Here is a 23,205-nt window from a genome sequence, read left to right as displayed (position 1 = left end):
TTGAAGGCTGCACTGCGATGATTTTATCTCCACACATGACGCGAAATTTACTCGCTGCACTCACTTGTGACCTTGATGGGCGGAGCATCTAGCCATTCAGGTCATTCATTATCATCATCATGATGACAACCTATGAGTCCAATTAATTTGTTCACTTCATTTACAGACCAGATAGAAAACAGTAGTGTCTGAGGATGCCATGATCTGAAGTCTATTGAAAACATTGACAGCATGAAAACATAGCTGGAATCTTGTGCACCCCATAGGCCTAAATGGGCAATGAAACATTATCTCAAGGAAGATGCCTCCAGCATTATCAGAGGTGGCAAAGGTAAAAATAAAAAATAAAAATATACGTAGCACGGAGTGACCCCCCCGCCCCCCTAAACTGCCGGCGTCGTGTACACGCAAGGCATAACCATTAACAAAACCTCACCGGTTTCACAAAAACCGGCGTCGTATAAACAGCACCTTAGTGTACTGTAGTGTTGACTACCGTATATATTTACATCACCTACACTTCATAACATTCATGTGGCAAATCCTATGCAGGGGTGGCACTAGAAAAGGGCCTTAAAGAAAATATGTTTGGGCCAAATACTAGGGGGGTCCGGGGGCATGCCCCCCGTAAGAAATGTTTGAAAAATAACCCCTTAAATGATGACATCTGATGACTTTTATGGGAAGTATTGACACATTGAGATACATATATTTCAAACATTATAGCAACTTATTTATAATAGAGCAAAGCAGCCTAGGCCTACACAAGACTAAACCAAATATGGCTGAAATATATAGGCCATCGTGATTATTTTGCCAACAGTGATGCAGAACCATGGATTTTTTCAATTTATAACATGTTTTGTTTATAACTCAAACCAACATTGAGTTAAAATGTTGACTAAATGATTTACTATAGGCCTACTTGATGATAATATATAGCCTGCCCCCGAACAGTCCTCTGGGCCTATACGTACAAAATAGTGAATCATGTGATAGGCCATACTGATATTGATGCTGATTGAAGAGGTTGAAGGTTGTTAATATTTCAGTTCCAAAGAGAATCAAATTACATCGATTCCTCTCTTCCCAAAGTAATACTGAAGGTCCTACACCTCTCCTCCTAAAATAAATTGTAGGCTCTTACTGTTTTAAGCTACTGCGCCAGGATTGTGTAGGCTAAGCGGCTACAACACTAGTTTTACAGGCGCACAAATGGAGCGCTAGCGTTAAAATGCGGACTGCGACTTTAAATAGGCGACTTTTTATCTATTAGCACAATGCGACAGTAGACTATTTCCACTAAATATTCAGCTCATTATTATGTGCAAGACCAATGTTTACTAAGCATGCCAAAACTTTGATCTCTTGGCACTGTCACCATAACGTTACGTTTTCTCATGGTGAGATGCATGGCATCCCGAAATATGTTTTAGACAAGCCGGGGCGCAAGGTTCACGGATGTGAACGGCTGGACAAACGCGAAATGACAAGTAACTAAACAATGTAGTAGGCCTAAGGTAGACAGGCTTTGTGGTTAAAACTATGAAAACCTGCAAGGTTAGGCTAGTCTGTCACAGCTAAATTCAAGCACAGCTTGCACGCGCAGAAATTAAAATATCCGTATCACGAGATTATCGGAAAATCAAAACGAGAAAAAAAACAACTTCATACATGATGTCTTTTTAAATCAATTTGTTGACATTTACCGTTCCATGGCTTCTGCTGAGAAACTACTAACTAGTTCGCCACACACACTGAACTTGAATCAAGCATTCTTCAGAACGCATGATCAACCCGTCTACTTTCACTTTCAATGAAATCCCCTAGTAAACGGAATAGCCTACACTACCTGCGGCGTGATATGCGGAAAGATGTGAAGCACAAAACCCGTCGTCATTGTCAGCGGCCTGTTATAGCCTACATAACAATGGCCTGTGTTATACAGAAATATAGCCTACCTCTGACCGACAGACCCCCCCCCTCCCCCTCTTTTCAAGTCGAAAAAAAAAGGAATTCCGTTTTAAAACGTAAGAATCACACCCCTGATTATTATCTGAGGAACTTTTTCTTCAAACTAGATTCCAGTGTATCTAACTGTGTTTTTCAACCACTGTGCCGGGGCACACTAGTGTGCCGTGAGAGATCATCAGGTGTGACAGAAAATTACCCAAATGTCATTCACTGGTCCAGAAAGCTGTTGCATCAAAGAATTTATAACCACATGCTCTCATTGATTGTATGATTGCACTATTTGTGGTATGCAGGCATTGTACAACGGGGGCCCCATATCCAGTATTCACAGAATCATCACATATCTAGTTCATAACAACAATTAAATTAGATATAGTCACCTACAAATGAAACAGAGGGCACTTGTTTTATTGAGCAGGTCTTGCATAAAAGCCATAATAAGGCCATATCTGTGTATTATGAAATTTTAGGCCATGGTATGCTTATTTTTTCTTCACACAGGATGTTAGTGTGACGTGGGACATTTTAAGTGTCAAAAAAGGTTGAAAAACACTGTTCTAACTCTTCAGACTAACACAGGGTGTGGTGGATAGACATGAATCATCTCAGCAATCTCCACTTTAAGTTTCTTAGTAATATGCTGCCTATACTCCACCCATACTCCCCATATTCAAACACATACACAAATTCTCTCTTAACCTTTCTGGTCATGAATGCACACTGCTTTACTATGAAGTAGCGGCCAATAAAAAAAAAAAATGATCTATAGCCCAACCCATAAACTAGTCTCTCCCTTGGCTTTGAAAGGTGCATGCTGTGCTTCAGGGTTACTAAAAAAATATTTACATTTTTTCAGCAGATACAAACAGTTGTAAAACAGTTGTATACATACCAGGTGGGCCTATGCAAAAGACTGTGGTAAATTTGTCATTCTGTTTTCTGCACAAGATTGCTCAGGAACTAACAGTCTGCAGCTCTGTGGACCTTCATCCAACAGGAAACGGTTAAGTGGAGCAGCAAAGGTGGGGGAGTCATAGAGCAGAGCGGGCGGAAGAGCAGCTACGTGCTGCTGAACTACGCCTTCCTGACCAGGAGACAGGCCAATTTATCCATTAGCAAAAACACTGTTGGGCTGCTAGTCAGTCCAGGAAGATGCGGGACACATTGTTGCCTTGAAAGGAAATGTTTTTTTTTTTGTAAGGAAAGGAATTTTTTTGTAACCTTACTTGGGGCGCCAATAAGTCCACAATCCAGTCGGTGTACAATTAGGTAACTACTTTTCACCCCTTTTGCAGAAGAATGGCTGATAATTAATTAAGAAGATTAGCAACACATTAGATGCAGAAACAGTACAGCAGCAACCTTTCATCTACAAATATTAGTGTGTTGATTTTCTTGTGATGCATCAAGTATCCCAGAATGTATGTATCTTTTTGATACCGTCACCATATTGTATTGGGAGTTACTCTCTGATTTCCACATTTAGTATTATTTGGACTTCTCGTAGCCCAACCTTTGCAAGGTTTCTGCATGCTAGTCAGCACACTAGCTTTAGACCACTGAGGAAGTAATTCTGATCGTGATCCTGATTAGTTGAACAATAGGCCTAAGACAACCGCTGCTCTGGCACACAGGAAATGAGTGATAAGAACTATAGATGTTTTCAGACACGTTCTGCACTATATACGGATCTTTGTCATATGATGCTAACTGTACATGCGGAAGACACCGACGCACATGAACAGAATCTCTGCGTGTTTGAACACACACATGAACAGAACTGCATGTCCGGCTATGATGTTCAGATATACAGCTCAACCGCTTGACATCCACAGAACATGCGGAATTGCACCTATGTCTGAAAGCAACTTGTGATGTATGGACTTTGTACTTTTACTTTACTCTCGGTCCATCAACCCATACTAAAAGGATGGGCCAAGGAAAACACAGGCCAAGAGTTCTTTTCTAGTGAACTATATTTACATAATACTCTTTTACAGAGAACCATAATAAAAGTATAAAACACTTACAAAATTGGCATCAATGTACATAAAAAAATAAGATCCATCTCCTGAACAATAAAATTCATACATACAAAAAATATTTTTATATATATAAATATACATGGACATCCTGACAACCAGGATATCTTCAACTACAGCACTAAGGCCTTGACTCTGGAAGATCACAAGTATCTTTCCTGCAAAAAAAAAAACAAAACAAAAAAAAACATTTTGGGTGTAAAAAAAAACTCATTGAGTAGTTTTAGCATTAAGTCACATTCCATAATTCAGTCAAATATTCGGCAGAGATAGACAAACCAACATGACTTAGTGTATGCGCAACATGTGTGACTAAAGTGTGTATGTGTGTCTGACTAAAGTAAGTGAAGGTAAGTGAAAGTGTGTGTGTGTGTGTGTGTATGTATGTGTGTGTGTGTGTGTGTGTGTGCGTGTACGCGCCTCATCCGAAATAGCTTTGAGTGTTTTAGTGTTTTCAACGTGAACCCTACCTCCCTTAAACAGCAACGAACAGAAACCACCCTACAGAATTGAGTGCATGGAACAGCATCAAGACAGCGTGACAAGACAGAGTAGAAGGAAACAAGACATATTCTTTTGGAAAATAATGGAACCAGAATGAAAACCAGCCGAGTCAAACAGCATCTGCGCAACACAACACCTATATGCAAACACACAACACCAACAGGTGTGCCAACACACAACACCAACAGGGTGTGCCAACAAGGTGACCCAGTTTGGGATGTCATGGGGGGACGACTCTCCTTCACGGGAGAGACATCAGCTGAGGGAAATCATGAGAGCAGTTCCTGTGACAAGTTTATTTACCAACAGATAGAAAAACCCTCAGAGAAAAAAAACAACAAAAAAAAAAAAAAAAAAAAAAAAAAAAAAAAAAATCACAAATCAATGCGACTGCAGGCATGTGGTGTTTACATTAGTTAGCACTTGCTAACGAGGCAGTACAGGCACTCTGGCTGCAGCCATGATGAAGCTCCTAGGCACCGACTCCAAAATCAGAGAGGAAAGAAGGCAACGAAATACAGAACTCTAACCAACCATTCAACTGCACGAGAACCGTCAAGGAGGCAACTGTGATATGGGACTTCCAGTACAATATGCGAGGCTGCTTACAGGCTGTTTAACCCTTTGTGTTGTGCTGGGATTCAGTGGTTTAGTACTGAGCCACAGGTTCAGTAGTAGTGTTTCTTTCATTTTAAAAATGTGTATCTTTTTTTTTTTCTTCCCCTGGCTCGGGAATAGTTACTGTTTTCAGGCCTTGGGCCCTATAATCCCTTCAAACTCTTTGTTATATACACCTGGTATATACATACGCTCACACATATACAAATACAGACACACAGGTGCACGCACACATACGCAAATGCTTTAGCTGAAGGCAGTCCATCGAGGGGGTTTCTCAGGCAGATTAAGAGTCCAATCTCAGAAGCACGTAGATAATTTCACGGAGAGCAGATTGCGTGTAAAAATGGGATGGGTGTTCACGCTGGGCAGTCACTGACTGTCCGCAGAGCTGGCCCCCTTTCAGAGGCAGTTATAATAGGACAACCCCCCCCCCCCTTCAGCCTCTGCCCCTGGCTACTTCACGGGTGACTGGCCAGCAGCTCGTCCAAGTCGTCCATCCACTCCTGCGTGGCCTGCCCCTTCAGCAGTGAGTCCACCAGGTCGCTCTCACCTGGGAAGCTGGGCAGGTTGGCGCCTGACTGGGCCGGGTTGTAGCCAAATGGCAGCTGCTGGCCAGACGTCCTATTGACCTGGTAGCCCTGGCCGCAGGGCATGCCGGCTGTGCGGTTGGGCACGCCGCCAGGCTGCGGCTGCCCGAAGGCCGACAGGTCAGGCAGCTGGGCCTGAGGTGGAGGCTGCGCTTGCCCCGGCTGCTGCCCCAGTGAGGGGTTGTTGGTCCTTTGCTGGGGCATGCCGGGCATCATCTGTCCCGGGTTCATGCCCGCCATGGGCCTGCCGCCCATGCCAGGCTGCCCGAAAGGGCCGTTGGTGGGCATCTTCGGCATGCGCGGCTGCATGTGGAAGCCCTGGTTGGGGAAGCCTGCGGGCATGCCTCCGTTGCTGGACGAGGCCTGGGCACCCATGCCCTGCTGCATGCCCGCCTGCTGTTGCTGCTGCTGCTGCTGCTGCCAGGACTGCGTCTGCGTGGGCATGCCGCCCTGCATGCTGCCGGGCATGGCGGCGTTCATGCTGCTGGCCATGGGGTTGGCCATGTTGCTAGGCAGCCGTGCCTGCATCTGCTGCTGCTGCTGCTTAAGCAGGGCGGCGTTGGGCTGGCTCTTGAGGAGCTGCTGCTGCTGCTGGGCCAGAAGATTCTGGCGGAACGGACCCGGCATGCCCCCCACGCCCACACCGGGCCTCTGCTGGGCCGGGTGCTGCGATGGGTGCATGGGCATGTTGGCGTAGAGCACGTCCATGCTGCTGCCGCCGCCACATGACGACAGGCTCAGGTCGGCCTGGCTGGCGGCCGGTGGGGCTCCCGGAGCGGGACCAGGACCCCCCTGACCCACGCCAGCCATCCCCATCATGGCCTGGTTCTGGGGGAACATGCGCTGGGAGCCGGGGGCGGGGCCTCCCAGGGGGTTCACGTTACCCATTGGTTGAGACGAACCTGTGGGGGCGGGAGACCAGAAATGTTGTCAGAAATGGGACTAAAATAAGCTTTATGTGACAGCACAGTAAATAGTAAATGAACTTACTGTGGCGCCCTTGTAATTCTCAGAAAGCATTCGATACAATCTCGTGGGGCCACATAAAGGCAGTCATTCAGACTGCCATCTCACAACTTATTTTTGCCAGTCAAATAAGCTTAGCAGTGAACACACTTTGCATGTTGGTGATGATGTTGATTACATGTACAGTAGATGATACACTATCGTCTGCATGTCATCAGGCTTTGACAAACAGCTCATTGTATTATATATGTAATACAAAATGTAAAAAAATGTATGACATCAACTTTTATTGTGCATGGCATATTGCTGACCGATGAGTCATTAGCTTTGTCTCGTTTCAGGGGCTACATGGTTCTAAGGCTAGACTGGTAGCGTCATAGTGGTGTGACTAGTGCTGTCCCATTTCGTGGGCTCCTTCGAATTCGGTTGACAAACCCACCCCATTTTGCATAAAGGCTATATAATTAGTCCAAGGGTGAATTACATCCATCAAAGGCTTATTATAGCGTTTGTTTGTGACATCTAGCCTATGGACGGATGATAAATTAAATTTGATAAATTATTAAATGTGTCCCTTTGCAAAGCAGCAAATACAATTTTATCAGTTCAAATGAACTAATGAGTAAATGAACCGTACACACACAATGCCGTTGTAGATCACGGCATAGTTTATTATGACCGCCCGGCGCCTTGGCCGGCGATCATATAAGGTTTAGTCAGATTTTTTTTTTTTTTTTTTTTTTTTACGCATGTCCAAATTTCCGTCAATGATTCCCGGACACTGAAAGACCGGGGTAGACAAAACTTGGTGGGCATGTAACCCCATATGGATAGCATGGAACCATCGTTTTTCGTTTTGATCTGTAGCCCCCACGCTGGACTGCACCCCGAAGGAGGGTAGGGCAGACACAGTTTTCTGTGAATATCTCGAGAACCGTGGGTTTAGGAGGACCACCTTTTTTTGTATGTTGATCTCAAGGGGCCATGTCAACCCATTCCATAACCACTAATTTCATGTATAAGCCACCTAGTTAAACACAAAAAGTAAAAATGAGGTGTTGTAATTGTAGGTATCTGTGACCTAACATAGTCAAAACTGCACGAAATTGGAAGTGTAGGATCATTATGACACCCTCTGTATGCACGCCAAGTTTTGTGGAATTCCGTTCATGGGGGGGCCACACAATAAATTAATTTATGTTACTATACACCAACTGGCCTGTAGGTGGCGGAGACAGTTTTCTGTGAATATCTCGAGAACCGTGGGGCCTAGGAGGTCCACCTTTTTTTTGCATGTTGGTCTTAAGGGGCATGTCAACCCATCCCATTACCACTTATTTCATGTATAAGCCACCTAGTTAAAAATTAAAAAGCAAAAAATTAGGTGTTTTCATCACAATATCTCTGGCTGACAAGGTCAAAACTGCACGAAATTAAAAGTGTAGGATCATTATGACACCCTCGAATGCATGCCAAGTTTTGTGTACTTTCGGTCAATGGGGGCCCTACAATAAAATAAAGTATGTGTACATTTAGTGACACCAACAAGGATTCCCGGGACACTGAAAGACCGGGGTACACAAAACTTGGTGGGCATGTACCCCCACATGGATAGCATGGAACCGTCATTTTTTAGTTTTGATCTGCAGCCCCCGCTGGACTGGACCCCGAAAAGTGTAGGGCAGACACAGTTCTCTGTGGGCAGACACAGTTCTCTTTTATGGTATGTTGGTCTCAAGGGCCCACATAAACCTGGCTCATAATCACTCATTTGTGATTTGCACCCCCCCGGTAAAAAATGAAAATGCAATATTATTCTGCTTTAATCGCCCCTATCTTCAGTTAAGATGTTCAGAACTGCACCAAATTTTATGTGTATGATTGACCTGGCATTCTCTTGGGGTCTGGGGGTATGCCAAGTTTAAGAATTTCATCCATGGGGGTCTAAAAAAATTAGGTTATGTGTACATTTAGTGACTGTACACTCATTGGCCTGTAAATGGCGGTGCACACATATAAACATGCACACACACAGGCACCCACATACTATCGGTATTAGAGCGGCCCGATACATAATTACAAATTCAGTAGGATCAAAAGAAAGCCAAAATAAATATTCATCATCATCATCATGGCTGCATTTTCAGTATTGGCGATAAGTAGTCGTTTGTCCACTAGATGGCGCATCGTTGCAGTGAGGCGTAATTTTGTTGGAAGTTAAAAGTGGGTTGGGGAAAACAATGGACACTTCCTACAAGGACTGTAATTTACATGGCGAACATCTAATAAGGACAGGACGATGTTCACATGAAGTTTAATTCCCATTTCTTCTTGAAGCCGAAATAAATCTGAGGATGTTTATCGGACATGCTTGGTTTTTACTGCAAATACGTTAATCTTGTAATATCAATAAGGACCTAGGTAATGTTACCGTTAAGCGTTGGTTGAGTGGTAGAGGCCCATTTGATTGATTGCATTTGTAGAAAACTATAAATGCGGTTATACCAAGCAAATTGATAGCAGCACTGTTTGTATCTTTCGACTGTCATTTATTGCACGTGCTACAAAATCATTCTGTGCAATGGAAGATTTACCAACGTTACACCCGGTCTGATACAGTTTTGCCTATACATCGTGAGACTGAGGCGCCTGTTTATTTAGTTTTAAGTGCGTGCAGGGTGTGAGAGGGGAATCGATGTGCTTTGATTACAGCTTGGTAGTAGTCTGTGAAATTAAAAGCGCGTGTGTGAAGTATCAAACAATGACACCTTCATTTCATTATGGCTGCTTTTAGCAACACACCTTAAGCTATGTGTAGTGGGTCCCATTTAGAAGTGGCTACTTCATTCGGCTTTCCTTGACTCATGGAGCTGCGTGAATGTTATTACAACTTTTTAAGCCACGATATGGCAGTTTAAGTCCGCTTGATACTGTAAATTAAGTAAGCCATTGGTTTCCAAAGGAGATTTTATTTGTGTATTAGCCAGCATAGCCTATTGACAATTTATGTTGTAAATAGGCCTACCTTATAATCCTACCTGTAGCTTAGGGAAGCTAACAGCTTTCTATTAGGATCTAGTTTGTTAGTTACAGTTTTGTCATAACTCCCTATTGCATTTTGCATTTAGAATAGCCAGAGCGTGTATATCTCAATCTGAAAATTAAACAATATCCCAGGTGCCTATGGACTAGGCTGGGTGAACCCAGCCTCATCTGCCCACGCTATTTATTTTTTTTTGATTTCTTAAAAGATTGAGCTTGGTCTGATGAAAGCCAGACTAGCCATGGACCTCAGTTACACAATGCAAGGGAACATGAATCAGCCTATATTTGCACGAACAATAACGGACAAAAGCTCTTCAACTTTGGCCCGTTAAAATGTATGTATGAACAGTCTAGCGGCAGCATTTCATCAAGGCCCATTTGGACATGTCAGTTATTTGCACCACTGGTTAGATGTAAAACAGCATTTCGTTTCAGACTACTGTTACTTAATTTGTGCATTAACAATAGCGTTTCAGACTACTGTTACTTAATTTGTGCATTGACAATAAAGTATTACATGAACTAAAGATGACTAAAATCTTATGTAGAAGAAAAATATTCACAAAAAATCCATCCATCCATCCAAAAATGACCTTTGTTTTTGATAGCTGTTGAAAACGGCATGGAACTGACAGAGATGTTTTTGTTTATAAATACATAAAAAAAATAAATAAATAAATAAATAAATAACATTATGCTGATACCTTTTGCTTTTCCCAAATACAATGTAGCCTACAGGTGTAAGTGACCTTTCATCAATCCAGTTGCAATGGATGAACTGTGATGAACTGCCCTACTTGTGATTGTTTAGAGATTTTAAAGGTTTTATAACAATGCTACATCTTCTTTGGCTATTCTACAATCTATTCACCTTTTCAGCACCAGTAGGCTACTTTCTGTGCAGCCGCTTTGCACACACTCAGGCATGCCAAACAAGCATACACAAAAGTTTCAAGAGTGGAGGATGGAGTAAAATATGGAGACAAATTGAAGTGTGATTTATTTTCGCGGATCGGATGTACAGGACTGAGCGGCGGTCATATTTTGTACCGCTATGCGGTACATCTAGTTAGAATAATATCTTTCTTAATCTCTATTTACACACAACTCTTTGACTAATTAGGCTTTTTTCACTATGGCTTACTCATAGGATCTATAGTCTATAGCTTACTTTGAACCTATAGCATAATAATAATAATAATAATAATAATAATAATAATAATAATAACAACACGGCGTGTCACCCTGGGATTTTTTTAATTCTAGTTGCTAATCACACCATTTCACGTGACTTGAGAGGGACAGGATTCAGGAAGTAAACACAGGCCCATCTTCTGTCTGACTCATGTCACGTTAACCCAAGTATTAAACCACATGTCACTGCTTGAACGTTTTGTGCATGTTGTAGAAACACAACCCACAACACAGCCTTTATTTGGTGCAAATCAAATTTGGTTTCTTTGGTTACTTTCTTTGGTTATAGTCCGCTATTCACATTACTAGGCCATCACCGCAAGTGCGTACAAAATGTTCATGACCAGGTTTTGTGCCGTCCCCACATTTGCAAGTCTGGAAAATAGTCTGCCCTAATTCTGAAGCAGTGGCCACTGCTACAAAATGAAGAGGAAACACTGGGAAGAAAGTTAATGTTTTAAATAGGCTACATCAATACAACATGTAATATGTGAAGTGAAACTGGACAGGCCACAATAACCTCTGACTAGTTTCACAATTCAGCGGGGGAGATACTGGTACCGTACGTTGGCAGGATTATTTAAAAGGCAACCGCAACTACATTGTGAGCCTGCCCTGATTCTGATGCCATGGCGGCATTAATTTTACCGTGGCGGGCCGCCATGCTAAAATCAACGTAGAGGAAACACTGGGACGTGTTGAAAGCACGCTTTTAGTGAACATAAGTTTGAAAGATCAGTAGGCCTACAGCTAGGGCTCATGACGTAACAGAGCCATCATATTCCGTTCTTTTGGGCTAGACCATCCCATTTAAAAAACACTGGTCCAGCCAGGTCCGGTCTCTGTGGTCACAGATGACCAGTGCTAGGTGGCATGAATGCTCCGATTGCTTTAGCTCACGGGCCCTTTCTCCTCCATAGCCTACTGGTGTAGCAATAGCGCTGAAAATCTTGTGCCATGCATGCCATACAATAGGATTGTGCATTACCTGGTGAAAAGCAAAACCTTTTTTGTCTTAATCATGGAGAGATTTCAGATGTGCAATAACTATAAAAGGTGTCTTTACAAGTTAGGGTGGAGTTGATGATTGATATTGAAATGTTACAACCGAATTGTCCACTGAAATCAAAACTTAAACAGCCTCCGAATTCTTATAGGTGGGTAATGCTAAAAATTGTAACCTATATCAGAGACTTTCTAATGAGGAGACACAGCACTCAAAAAATCCTCCATAGAAATGCATGGGGTTAGTTTGTAACGCCAATATGGCCGTTGTCTACACATATCCCTCCCGTTCCTCGGCAAAACGTTTGCCTATATTATTAATTGCACAAAAAGATTGCTTTTTTGTTTAAAAAAATAGATTCCCCAATCCCCATTGAAACTTTGAAATTAACAAGCTGAACAAAAATGTGGGAAGTGTTGCATATTGATATTGAAGTATTGAAGAATTAGATGAAAATACAGTTGCTTAAAAGGCGAACTATGCAGGTTTTTCAGTTTAATATGCAGGTTTTTTAGCTTAATTTACCTTAACAGCTTCGGAGTCATTGGAATGGTTGCATGACTTTTTTCGGGTTGAATGGTGGCTGTCTCGCTTCCCCCTAGCGCCTGTGAGTGGAAAAACCCCTAGCCCTCCATATGATTTCGGGTCCTTCAGGTAGCCCTCATTCCCAAAAAGGTTGGAGACCCCTGCTAGTGTTCATTTTGTCACCTATTTTTGAATTTAGTCTTGGTCGTGTGTTGAAATGTTCTTTAGTCTTTTTGTCATATTTAGTCATTCAAATATAATTTTTGTTAGTCAAGTTTTAGTCAATTAAAAGTCTTGTCATTTCAGTCTAGTTTTAGTCAAAAGAGAACTCAAAGTATCTTTTTTTAATAACAAATTATTTCTGATAACCATTTGTCAAATAGTGTTTCACACATCTCAATTTTTCACCAATATTTTATGTCCACAAGGCTTCTCGTCAGTTATAATTACTCACTTTTTGTCAGTCAGTATGTTTACGTGCAGATAAGTCGCTCTTCAGTTATAGCTCGGCTAGGGGATTTGACTAGACCACTGTCATTATCTCCGTTTACATGACGATAGAAAACCCCTTTTGTAGACCCGAGTACGAATGTTTTACTCCGTAACGCTAGATGGTGATATGTGCCCAAACGCCACACATTCCTCAAACTTTCCATATTAGCTTCATTAGCTTACTTGCTAGTGAACTTTGCATCATCAGTGTAACTATTTAAATCGTTGACTTGCTGAACATTTTTGTATGGACATTCTGGTTGATGTTAATTCATATATGTATGAGAGAAGCTGCAACTTATGAGTATGTTGCGTTGTGGCATAAGGCTTTGGTAGTGCTAACTCTGGCAGAAATCTCCGGTGTTCTTGCTCCATGTAGTTTCGTGTTGCAGACAAAAAGTATAGAAATAACAGTCTTGTTTTTGGACCAGGCTGTTTTTGTTGCCGTTTTTGAAGACTGGGCTGTCTACAGAGAAGACGTTTTTTACAGTGTATTCAGGTGACTGGCAGCTAGCAAATTGTGAGGAGATGTTTGCTATAAGTGACAAAGAATGTTTTAGCTTAGAAACCCCGTACCATCGCTTAGAGCACCTTAAAGGTAAAAAAAAAAAAAAAAAAACTCTTAAGGGTGCCTTTAACTTGCTAGATTTAGACCAAAATCTCCTAAAATAACAACAGCAACAAATAAAATCTCAAGAGCAGCGGACAAGGGCCTGAGGGTACAGAGACGTGGGGAAGCCTGTGGTCACTTTACCTGGAAATTGGGACACCTGCGTCTGCTGCTGGAATGGGTTCTGATTGGCCGGCTGATTCTGTTGGTCCTGGTACTGAGGAGGCGGGCGGGTCAAGTGCCTCTGGAGCTGCTGCTGTTTCTCCTGGAAAACACACAGACACGTCAACACACACATTTTAATGCTTTTATTTGGACCTTAACACAGGGGAAGATTCACAGATCCAAACATTGAAGGAAGTATGTTACACACTTAGGCAGGTCTGATCAAACACAGAATGCATTGTGCCATTTTCATTCTGAACTGCATGACTATGGGTAAATCATGGCTTCGTCGCTTCCAGATGGATAAACTACCTATTATTGTCACCACACACATTCTCAGCTCATCTATGCAGCAGTGGCGCCATCACCTGGCCATGTAAAAAACTACTGCAAATCCATTCCAGACTTGCTCATTTGTTTTTATACCTACACCACCGTTCAAAAGTTTGGAGTCACTTAGAAATGTCCTTGTTTTCATCATTAATGTTGTAAATGACGGTTGTAGAAAGAAATGTCTGATCTTTAATGCAATTTACAGATGCCCATTATCAGCAACCATTTATCCAATGTTCCAAAGGCACATTCTGTTTACTAATCCGATATCATTTCAAAAGGCTAACTGAGAAAAAACATTAGAGAACCCTTTTGCAATTATGTAAGCACATAATGTAACCTGAAAACTGCTGCCCTGATTAAAACATTTTGTGGAAAGGAAATTTCTAAGTGACCGCAAACGGCAGTGCATTTTCAGCAATAACTGAGAAAATATGTTTATAACATTACAGATGACAAGCCCCCAAATCTGATAAATATGAAGCTTACATTTCCCTCCATTAACTCATTGAATGCCAAGCTGTTTTCGGAAGCTTTGTCCTAGAGTGCCAGCAATCTAGACCATTGTTGATGATTTTTGTACAGCCACAGCATATTCTGTGATATAGCTATGAACACATACAATGGCTCGTTTAAAAGGTGAGACATTAAGCTCTCAGTGGGTGCAACTGAAATACCGTGTATTTCTACACGCCTCTGTTCCTGAGAAATCCCAAGCTAAACAGTGGCTAGTTTTCATCAAAATCGCTGTTTTTTTCTAGAAATGGAGATGCATCGTCTTTCATGAAATATGAAGTGTTGCCTGTAAACTTTCCGGGACGTGTTCAGCGAGACCTGGCGAGACTGCCACCTAGTGATAGACCCCCGAAAATGGCCTGGTTTTCAGCTGACGTGCATGCGTCACTGATTCGACCCAAAGCGGCAACCGAGTTTTGATAAAATGTCCAGATTGTGCGTTTTTATGAGCTTTCGATCGTCATATATTTCATTTCCATTCATCACAGAGTTCCCAAAATCACATAAGGTGTGTTAGAGCGTCTAGTTTCGTAATTTAAAAAAAAAGAGCTAAAAACGTAATATTACGTTTTTGGCACTCAATGAGTTAAATATGTATATAACATTACAGATGACAACAAGCCCCCAAATCTGATAAATATGAAGCTTACATTTCCCTCCATTAACTACGCATTGGGAAGTACAAGATATTCTGAGAGTAATGACACTGCGTATAATTTCCACACATGTTGACAAACGGGGTATGCAACAGTGCCTTATTTCCACCCCTTCCTTAAATTCACTTCTCATACACGCACACAAGGATTTTATGTCACACTCATAGAGATACTTTGTAAAACATGTAGTGAAATGGCATAATATTTTTATGCCAGAATATTTTATGGTGTGCTTCACAGGCAGCATATTGACTTGTGTGGAAAACGGAATATCAGCAACCAACCCATCAGCCATTTTTACGTATGGATAAACACAACAGGAATAAAATAACCTGTTAAATTCCAAACAAGATACTAATATTATTACAGACACTTGCCGCTGCTGAAATTAAAAGTCAGATTGATTCATTTTTAATACATTAAATCATTTTAATCTGTAATGGTACGGACACCTTTTGTCCACAGATGATTTAACTGTGGTGGGTGGAACTATATATGAGATAAAGCTGATCCACTGACCTGCTCTCCAGCAATCAGCTGCTGTTGCCTCTGCTGCTGCTGCCTGAGGTACTGCTGCTCCATCAACTGCATCTGCTGCTGCTGCTGCTGCTTGAGGGCCTGGGCTTGGGCCTGGGCCTGGGCTGCCTGGCCGCTCAGGTACGCCGCGTTGCCGTGGTTACCGGCCATGGGGTTCCCCCCCTGCTGGTTGGCCATGGCATTACCGGGGCCGGGGACGTGAGGCGCCGACGGGTAGGATCCCTGGTCCTGCTCAGGGGGGAGAGAGAGAGAGAGAGAGAGAGAGAGAGAGAGAGAGAGAGAGAGAGAGAGAGAGAGAGAGAGAGAGAGAGAGAGAGAGAGAGAGAGAGAGGAGTGCAGATGTGAGTGGTTTGGACTGGGAAGGCCACTAGGGGGCACTTGAAGCCCCAAAACCAGACAGCAGACTGTGTGGCAGCAATCTGTGCCAGACCAGCGCCGGACTAACTGACTGACATCCGATCCCTGGTCAATATTCACTACGTTTGCTCATTTTAAAGAGACTTTGATAATCTCCCGCATAATCAGCATTAGAGTACCACATTTCAAGCATTTTAGAAACATAATCTAACAGAGGCAAGTGATGAAAAACTAGTTTTTAATCATAACAATAATCATGATTACTTCTCCCAAGCAAGGCGAGAAGAGGCGGAGAGAGAGAGGGAGAGAGAGAGAGAGACGGAGAGAGAGGGAGGGAGAGAGAGAGAGAGAGAGAGAGAGAGAGGGAGAGAGGGAGAGGGAGGGAGAGAGAGGGAGGAGGGGAGGGAGGGAGAGAGAGAGGGGAGAGGAGGGGAGAGGAGAGGGGAGGGAGGGGAGAGAGAGAGAGGGAGAGAGAGAGGGGGAGAGAGGGAGGGGGAGAGAGGGAGAGGAGGAGAGAGAGAGGGGGGAAGGGAGAGGGAGAGAGAGAGGGAGGAGTGAGAGAGTGACGGAGAGAGAGAGGGGGGAGTGATAGAGAGACGGAGTGAGAGCTGAAGAGGGTTTAAATGTAAAAACCACCATATGCGCCACGCAGTCAGAAAGCGAAAGACAGATCCACAGGGGCAGTGGAGAGGAAAACAGGAGCGAGGGAGGCAGAGTGAAAGAGAGAAAGTGTCTTCTCTCGCGAGAGGAAAAAGCCCAAGCGAGCCAGCACAGCTATATTTAAATAAAGAGAAGAGGGGAGGGGTGGGGGGCCGAGCCTAAAATACACTTCCGAGGACTCCTGCCAGAGGAGGGGGTGAAGAACTCCATGAAAGAGTGCTTTGTCGTCCATCCCTCCCTCCCTCCCTCTTTCTCTCCCCAACTCTCACACAGGGCTGCATCTAATGCCTGGCCCTGCCCCCATCCACTCTAACCAAGAGAGAAACATGCACTCAATCTCTATCTCTCTTTCTCTCTCTCTGTGTGTGTTTGTGTGTGTGTGTGTGTGTGTGTGTGTGTGTGTGTGTGTGTGTGTGTGTGTGTGTGTGTGTGTGTGTGTGTGTGAGTGAACGCCTGCTTCTTAGCAACCATCTGCCTGACCCAGACACACAGACACACACACACACACAGTGTCCATCTAGCTAGTTTAAGGGCCCCTGGCCAGACAAGCAGGGACAAAAACACAGTACAAACCCTGTCTGGTGTAAGAGAGGAAGCAGACAACACACACACACACAGTGGGCACACAAATGACCACATACATACACACTATGCACTATAATACATTATTTTCTAAAGTGCCAATGCTAGAAATCTCGATAGTTATCCACCATCATTCTTGTCACCATGTATGTAGCATACAAGTAGTCTGGTAATTGTAGTCCTGTATGCACTATGTAGCCTAATTAAGCATGCAGTGTATGCTAATATGTTGTATTCAGGATGTGTGTAAGAATCTTCCCCAACCACATTAGCTAGGATCTGCACAAGATTTCTTCCTACTACAGTAAAACGCTGTCGCTTTCGTTATAGTACTTGGGCTCTTGAAAGAGCATTGAGACAATATCCATTGTTCCTGACTTGGCCTAAATAAATAAAAGTTATGCATTCGAGTAGGGACAGTGAGTTTTGGCCTGCCTGTGTTCGTATGTTATAAAGGGTGGCGTGTGTTTGTTGGATTGTCTGTGGCTTGTCGGTATCCTTGAAAATGCCTTTCTACACTCCCAGTCTAGAGGGGAGAACTCTGGCTAACTTCTCTGAACTTGGAGTGGATGAATAGACACATTGAGAGTAAGCGCTGTCTAGTGTGCATATAGTATATTTAAGATCCAACAGAGAACAGAATGATACGGACCCCCTGAAAGGCTATGGTCCTTTTTATGAACGAGTGTTGCATTACCCTGCAATACTTTCAAGTGTACCTTTGCAATACTTCTGTGTTTACTTGTTTACTTTTTGTTTAAACAACGTATTGTGAGGCAGTGCACTGATAACGCAAAGTATTGAGGGGCCGTGAGAAACACATAAGGAACCGAAATGCAGATGATGAGGGGAAACGACCTCCATGACCCCTTATTTACATTATTAGTTGTAGTTCTTCATTAATAGCAATTTACACAGTATACATGCTGTACATTCACTTGTTTTGTTCATAGCACTGGTGCTACAGAGGTTGATAGCTTTGTAGCACCATCCACACAATCTCTACCATCAGCATGTAGTTCCAAACACCTCACCTGTAGCATGGGCTACATATATGTAGCACTGTACAGCCCTGCTTAGATCACATCCTCATACGCAGCTTAAGGGTCTCTGCCGCTCAGTGAGTGTGTTGGAGTTTAGACTAGTCTGTGTTTGGCGCAAGTGTCTCAGTGGTTAGTTCTCTACCTTGCCAAAATACGCAAAGACATTCTAGTCTCCACAACCTAAACACACACTGAGGAGATAGTTTTCCCCATCAAGTGTCAGCAGTATTCATGTGCGAGACATCCAAAAGATGGGTTGCACCAAGCACTCATATTTGAGCGTAACCCATGGTCTTGGTTTACCAAAGTCTTGTTTGGTGTGCGTATCAAACCACTCCCTGTGTGTTTGTGTACAGGATCGATACCTGATTTGAGGTGGTGGGTAAAATGTTTGGTGGAGATGGTCTCTAAGGTATATAGACTACTACCTCTTGTGGTTTGTGTACAAGTGAGTTTGTAGCTTGCTGACATGTGTGCGCCAACTTCCTGTACTCATATTTCAACTGGTGCAGCTTTTCACAAAGCAGGATTTTTGCAAATATGCATCTGCTCATGTTAGAGCTGAATGACTGAAGTTTGCTGAAGACAACCATTACAGCCATTACCAACCCTTATGCCTGTATCCTGTCTCTATGGAAACTACCAGTTATTTATGTAATGAAAGATCACCTGTTCTTCAATATGACCTGCAACTAACGATTATTTTCATAATTGATTAATCTGTCGATAAAATGTCAGAAAATGGAGGAACAAATGTCGATCAGTGTTCCCAACGTTAATTTTTTGTCCACGAGCCAAACACATTTAGTGTACTTTCATAACGGAGAACGTGAAAATATTAAAGTTTAAGAAACTGCAATCAGACAATTCTGAGGTATTTCACTTTAAAAATGACAAACCGATTAGCCGATTTCCAAAACAGTTGCCAGTTAACTTAATAGCTGACAACTAATCAATCGATTGACGAACTGTTGCCGCTCTAACATGACTATAAATCCATACGACATCTTACCTGTGGATGCGGCATATGTGTTGGTCTGAAGGGGTGCCCTGCCTTCTGCTTCATGGCTTGCTGCTGTTGTTGCTGCTGCTGCTGCTGCTGTCGCATCATGGAGAGCAGAACCTGCTTGCGATTGGGCCCCTGGGGTGGTACTGGGGCCCCGGCCTCGAAGTGGGTGAGGGGTTTGGTGTTGTTGTAGTCCGGCATGGCCGACTGAGGTCCTCCCGGCCCACCCTGGGGGTGCCCCATAGGCCCAGGAGGCGGGTGGCCCATCAAGCCGGGGTGCCCGCCAGGCTGCATGTAACCCCCAGCGCTTGGCACCGCTTTGGCCTTGGGGTTGGGGAAGTCCTGCGGGTACAGGGAGGGGCTGGTGGGCTTCTCTAGCCCGTACACGGAGCCCCCCAGCGGGCTCTGGGTTGGGGGCGCCGCCTGAGGGGGCCAGGACGAGGGGTGGTTGGGGGGCGCGTGGAACTTGGGTGCTTGTTGTTGTTGTTGTTGTTGCTGCTGCTGCTGCTGCTGCTGCTGCTGCTGCTGCTGCTGCTGTTGTTTTCGTTGCTGCTGCTGCTGTTGTTGTTGTTGTTGTTGTTGTTGTTGCTGCTGCTGCTGCTGCTGCTGCTGCTGCTGCTGCTTCTGCACTTGCTGCTGCTGCTGCTGTTGACTCTGGATCATCTGGGCCCTCTGTTGCTCACGGGCAGCCAGCTGCTGGAGCTGCTGGGCTGGGGACAGATCCTTGGGGGGCCCCGGCATCAGGTGGTTGGGCTGGAGCTGACGAGGCGGCTGGCCTTGCGACGGCACCTGAGCCTGGGACTGCTGCTGCTGCTGCTGCTGCTGCGGAGGCCCCGGTAGGGCCGGGGAGGAAGCGGCGGAGGCGCCGGAGGCTCCAGCGATGGGGGAGCTGGTGTGCAGGCTCGGCCCGGAGGGAGTGGGCCTCATGTGGGGAGAGGAGGTGCGCGGCTCGTGGTCAAAGGAGGAGCCCACCGAGGGAAACTCGGTCTTGATGTTGGCCAGGTCTGGTGGTAGCAGGTTGGACTGCTGCTGCTGTTGTTGTTGCTGCTGCTGTTGTTGTTGTTGCTGCTGGGATGAGGTTTGCCGGGGTCCGGTAGGGGGCAGCTCGGGGTCCTTGCCGTTCTCGAGGGCGTCGTTAAAGATATCCTTTATGTCCTCGTAGTCCACCGAGCGATTGAACTCCTCCATCAGCTCGGACCACTCCTGCTCGTTGAGGTTGAGGTCGGGGAACAGGCTGTTGTTGCCGCCGGTGCCTCCCGGCGTGGGCAGGAGTTCGTCCATGGGTTCCTGCTTCAGCTCCTTCAGCAGACGCATGTCCTGCTCCGAGCCCCGCCCCCCGACGCCATCCCCGCCCAACCCCGTGCCGTTCTGCTCCACGCCCCCGCCGTGCGTCCCGTTGTGGCCGAGGGCGTCAACGCTGATGCCGTGCTTACTGTCCAGAGGCGACATGGCGCCGTTGGAGCCTCCGTTGAGGCCGCTCAGCACGTCCTCCATGCAGGACTTCTTGGAGGGCGGGTAGCCGCTGCCGTCGCCGAAGCCGTTGATGGGATCTCGGCCCAGCGGAGAACCGGCATTCTCCAGCTTCCTCTTCACCGTCTCCTGGAGCTGAGAAAGAGAAAGAGAACGAGGGAGGAGGAGGACGAAGAGAGATGCTGGTCAGCGCACCATTCCACACTTAAACAATGAACAGTATCCTTACACACTCACGGTACCGCTAGAAAACAATAAACTACTCTTGCAGCGCTTACATGTGTATAACTGCTCACCTTCACAGTTTGATAACGAGGAATAAAATATATAAAATGCCTACCTAAAAAGGTTCAAACAGCATGAACAAGTAGTACTTACTAGCAATCATCCTTTTTCTCATAAAGGCTTTAAACATTACACATTACGTAAGGGATAACGGCCGCCAAGGTGTCCTGTTATACGGAATTAACGGACGAGGGGGGAGGCAAAGAACTTTTTCCTCCGCCCGTCGTTCAATCAGGTAATAAGCGGGATAACCGCCTTAGAGATGTCCTGTTATATGGAATTAATGGACGGGCGGAGGAAAAAGTTCTTTGCCTCCCCCCTCGTCCGTTAATTCCGTATAACAGGACATCTCTAAGGCGGTTATCCCGCTTATCACCCAGTTGCCACTATAGGCAATAGTTATATATTTATAGGACGCAAAGGAAGCATGCGGTTCCGTTTAAAAAGAAGCCGACTTGTTCAGTTTGTTGTACATCTTTCTTTGGACCTAATAGCATGGACAGTTAGCTTGTTTACAGTTAATTCCATTGTTGCGAAGCCTGCTTCCAGGCTCAACAGTCAGCCTACTATAGTTGTTATAGTTACCATTCATAAGGTAACTTTTTTTACCAGCTCTACTTCATAGGTGTCCCGTTATTCAGAATTGATAGCCACCCCACCAGCCAATCAGAAAAGAGTATTTCTTCTCTCCGGGTGATAAACATCTTTAACGACCGGCTCACACTGCTCACACATTACTCATAATCCAGTGTCCCAATCGGATCCTCAGACAATCAGTACATGGGGACAGAAATGCACAGCGTGCACATTAGGGGTGGGAACCACAGAGTCACTCATGCCACTTCACCCAAAATAACACGATTAGAATATCACGATTCAGCCATTCTGCAATACCCGATACATTGCAAACGATTAATCTATGATTGGCTACATCATCAAAATAACCGTGAAGAAGAAGAAAAGGGAAAAAAGATGGAATAATGTATTAATTCACTGCATTTCACTAATGATTACAAACATTGTGCAAAGTGCATAAGTTTTAACTTAATGCCTCTTAAAGATGTACTGTATATTCGTTGGCAGCATACCGATAACATATCATACAGAAGTCATTTGTCCCACCCCCTATATAGCCTCCAGTCAGAAGCACCCTACTTGTACAAGTGTTGGTCCTTTGGAGAAAAATTGTGTGTGCTGAATTGGAACTACTGGTCTCTCCATACCTGCAGTTACTCCCTGGGTTTTCTATCTCCGTCACACACACACACACACACGATGGAAATCTACAATCTCTGCATGTAAAAGGAAGTTCTATGATGGAAAGAGCCTATCAATAAGAGGCCAGTAGCTTGCATGCTTGTTCACCCAGCCCATTGTATGCTGGCCTTAGGTGTGAAGTGTGGAGATAAGGGAGATGTTTTAACTCAAGGATACCCCACAGACATCAAGACACCAGCTGACCTTCTCTGCTCTTTTATCACCACAAGCAGTGGGGTTTTTCCATGAAGTTGAGTCCACAGCAGTGCCATGGCTGTGCGAGAGGGATCCACTAGATGTTAGGCCAACATACGCTAAACACATACACTTCAGTGGATTTGTACTACCATAGCTGTGTTTTTAAAGTGTAACTTGAGTTTGTAAACCTTCATGTTACACAGGATTTATAAACTGTGCTTGTTTGGGCCTCAAGAAAAGCCATCTTAGTAAGCAGGGTCCTCACACTTTGCCTTCTGATACAGGTGCCACGATTTGATATTCACACAGTGCATTCTTCACCCCTTCTGATACAGGTGCCACGATTTGATATTCACACAGTGCATTCTTCACCCCGATAAGGCATGTATAAGGAGGGGCATTAAGGGCTCAGGTTGGTTCACTTAACCCTTAAAGGTGTAGGTTTTTGAACATTCTAAGTTCCGCAACAATTGAAGGTTCTAAAATTCTATGTTGAATTCAATGAACCCAGATATTCTTTAGAATGTTCATTTCTCAACATTGCCGTCACACCGGTGTGACGGTACTCCTTTAA

The 23,205-nt window shown here is 44.3% G+C and overlaps 1 protein-coding gene across 1 annotated transcript in view; it reads right to left on the bottom strand.

Moving 5' to 3' along the window:
* Positions 1–3,932: 3,932 nt before the first annotated feature.
* The window catches only part of maml1 (mastermind-like transcriptional coactivator 1), a 26,502-nt gene continuing 7,229 nt past the window's right edge, over positions 3,933–23,205 (bottom strand). Inside the window, exons 2-6 of the mRNA XM_048232049.1 lie at positions 20,052–21,026; positions 19,428–19,922; positions 15,756–16,001; positions 13,711–13,831; positions 3,933–6,630 (exon numbers count right to left, since the gene is read on the bottom strand). Of these exons, the coding sequence (XP_048088006.1) occupies positions 5,600–6,630; positions 13,711–13,831; positions 15,756–16,001; positions 19,428–19,922; positions 20,052–21,026 (2,868 nt within the window). The 3' untranslated portion in view covers positions 3,933–5,599. The remainder of the gene's footprint in view (positions 6,631–13,710; positions 13,832–15,755; positions 16,002–19,427; positions 19,923–20,051; positions 21,027–23,205) is intronic.

The sequence above is a fragment of the Alosa alosa genome, chromosome 21 (assembly GCF_017589495.1).
Source record: "Alosa alosa isolate M-15738 ecotype Scorff River chromosome 21, AALO_Geno_1.1, whole genome shotgun sequence".
Classification (NCBI taxonomy): domain Eukaryota; kingdom Metazoa; phylum Chordata; class Actinopteri; order Clupeiformes; family Clupeidae; genus Alosa; species Alosa alosa.
This window is presented reverse-complemented; position numbering and strand designations above follow the sequence as displayed.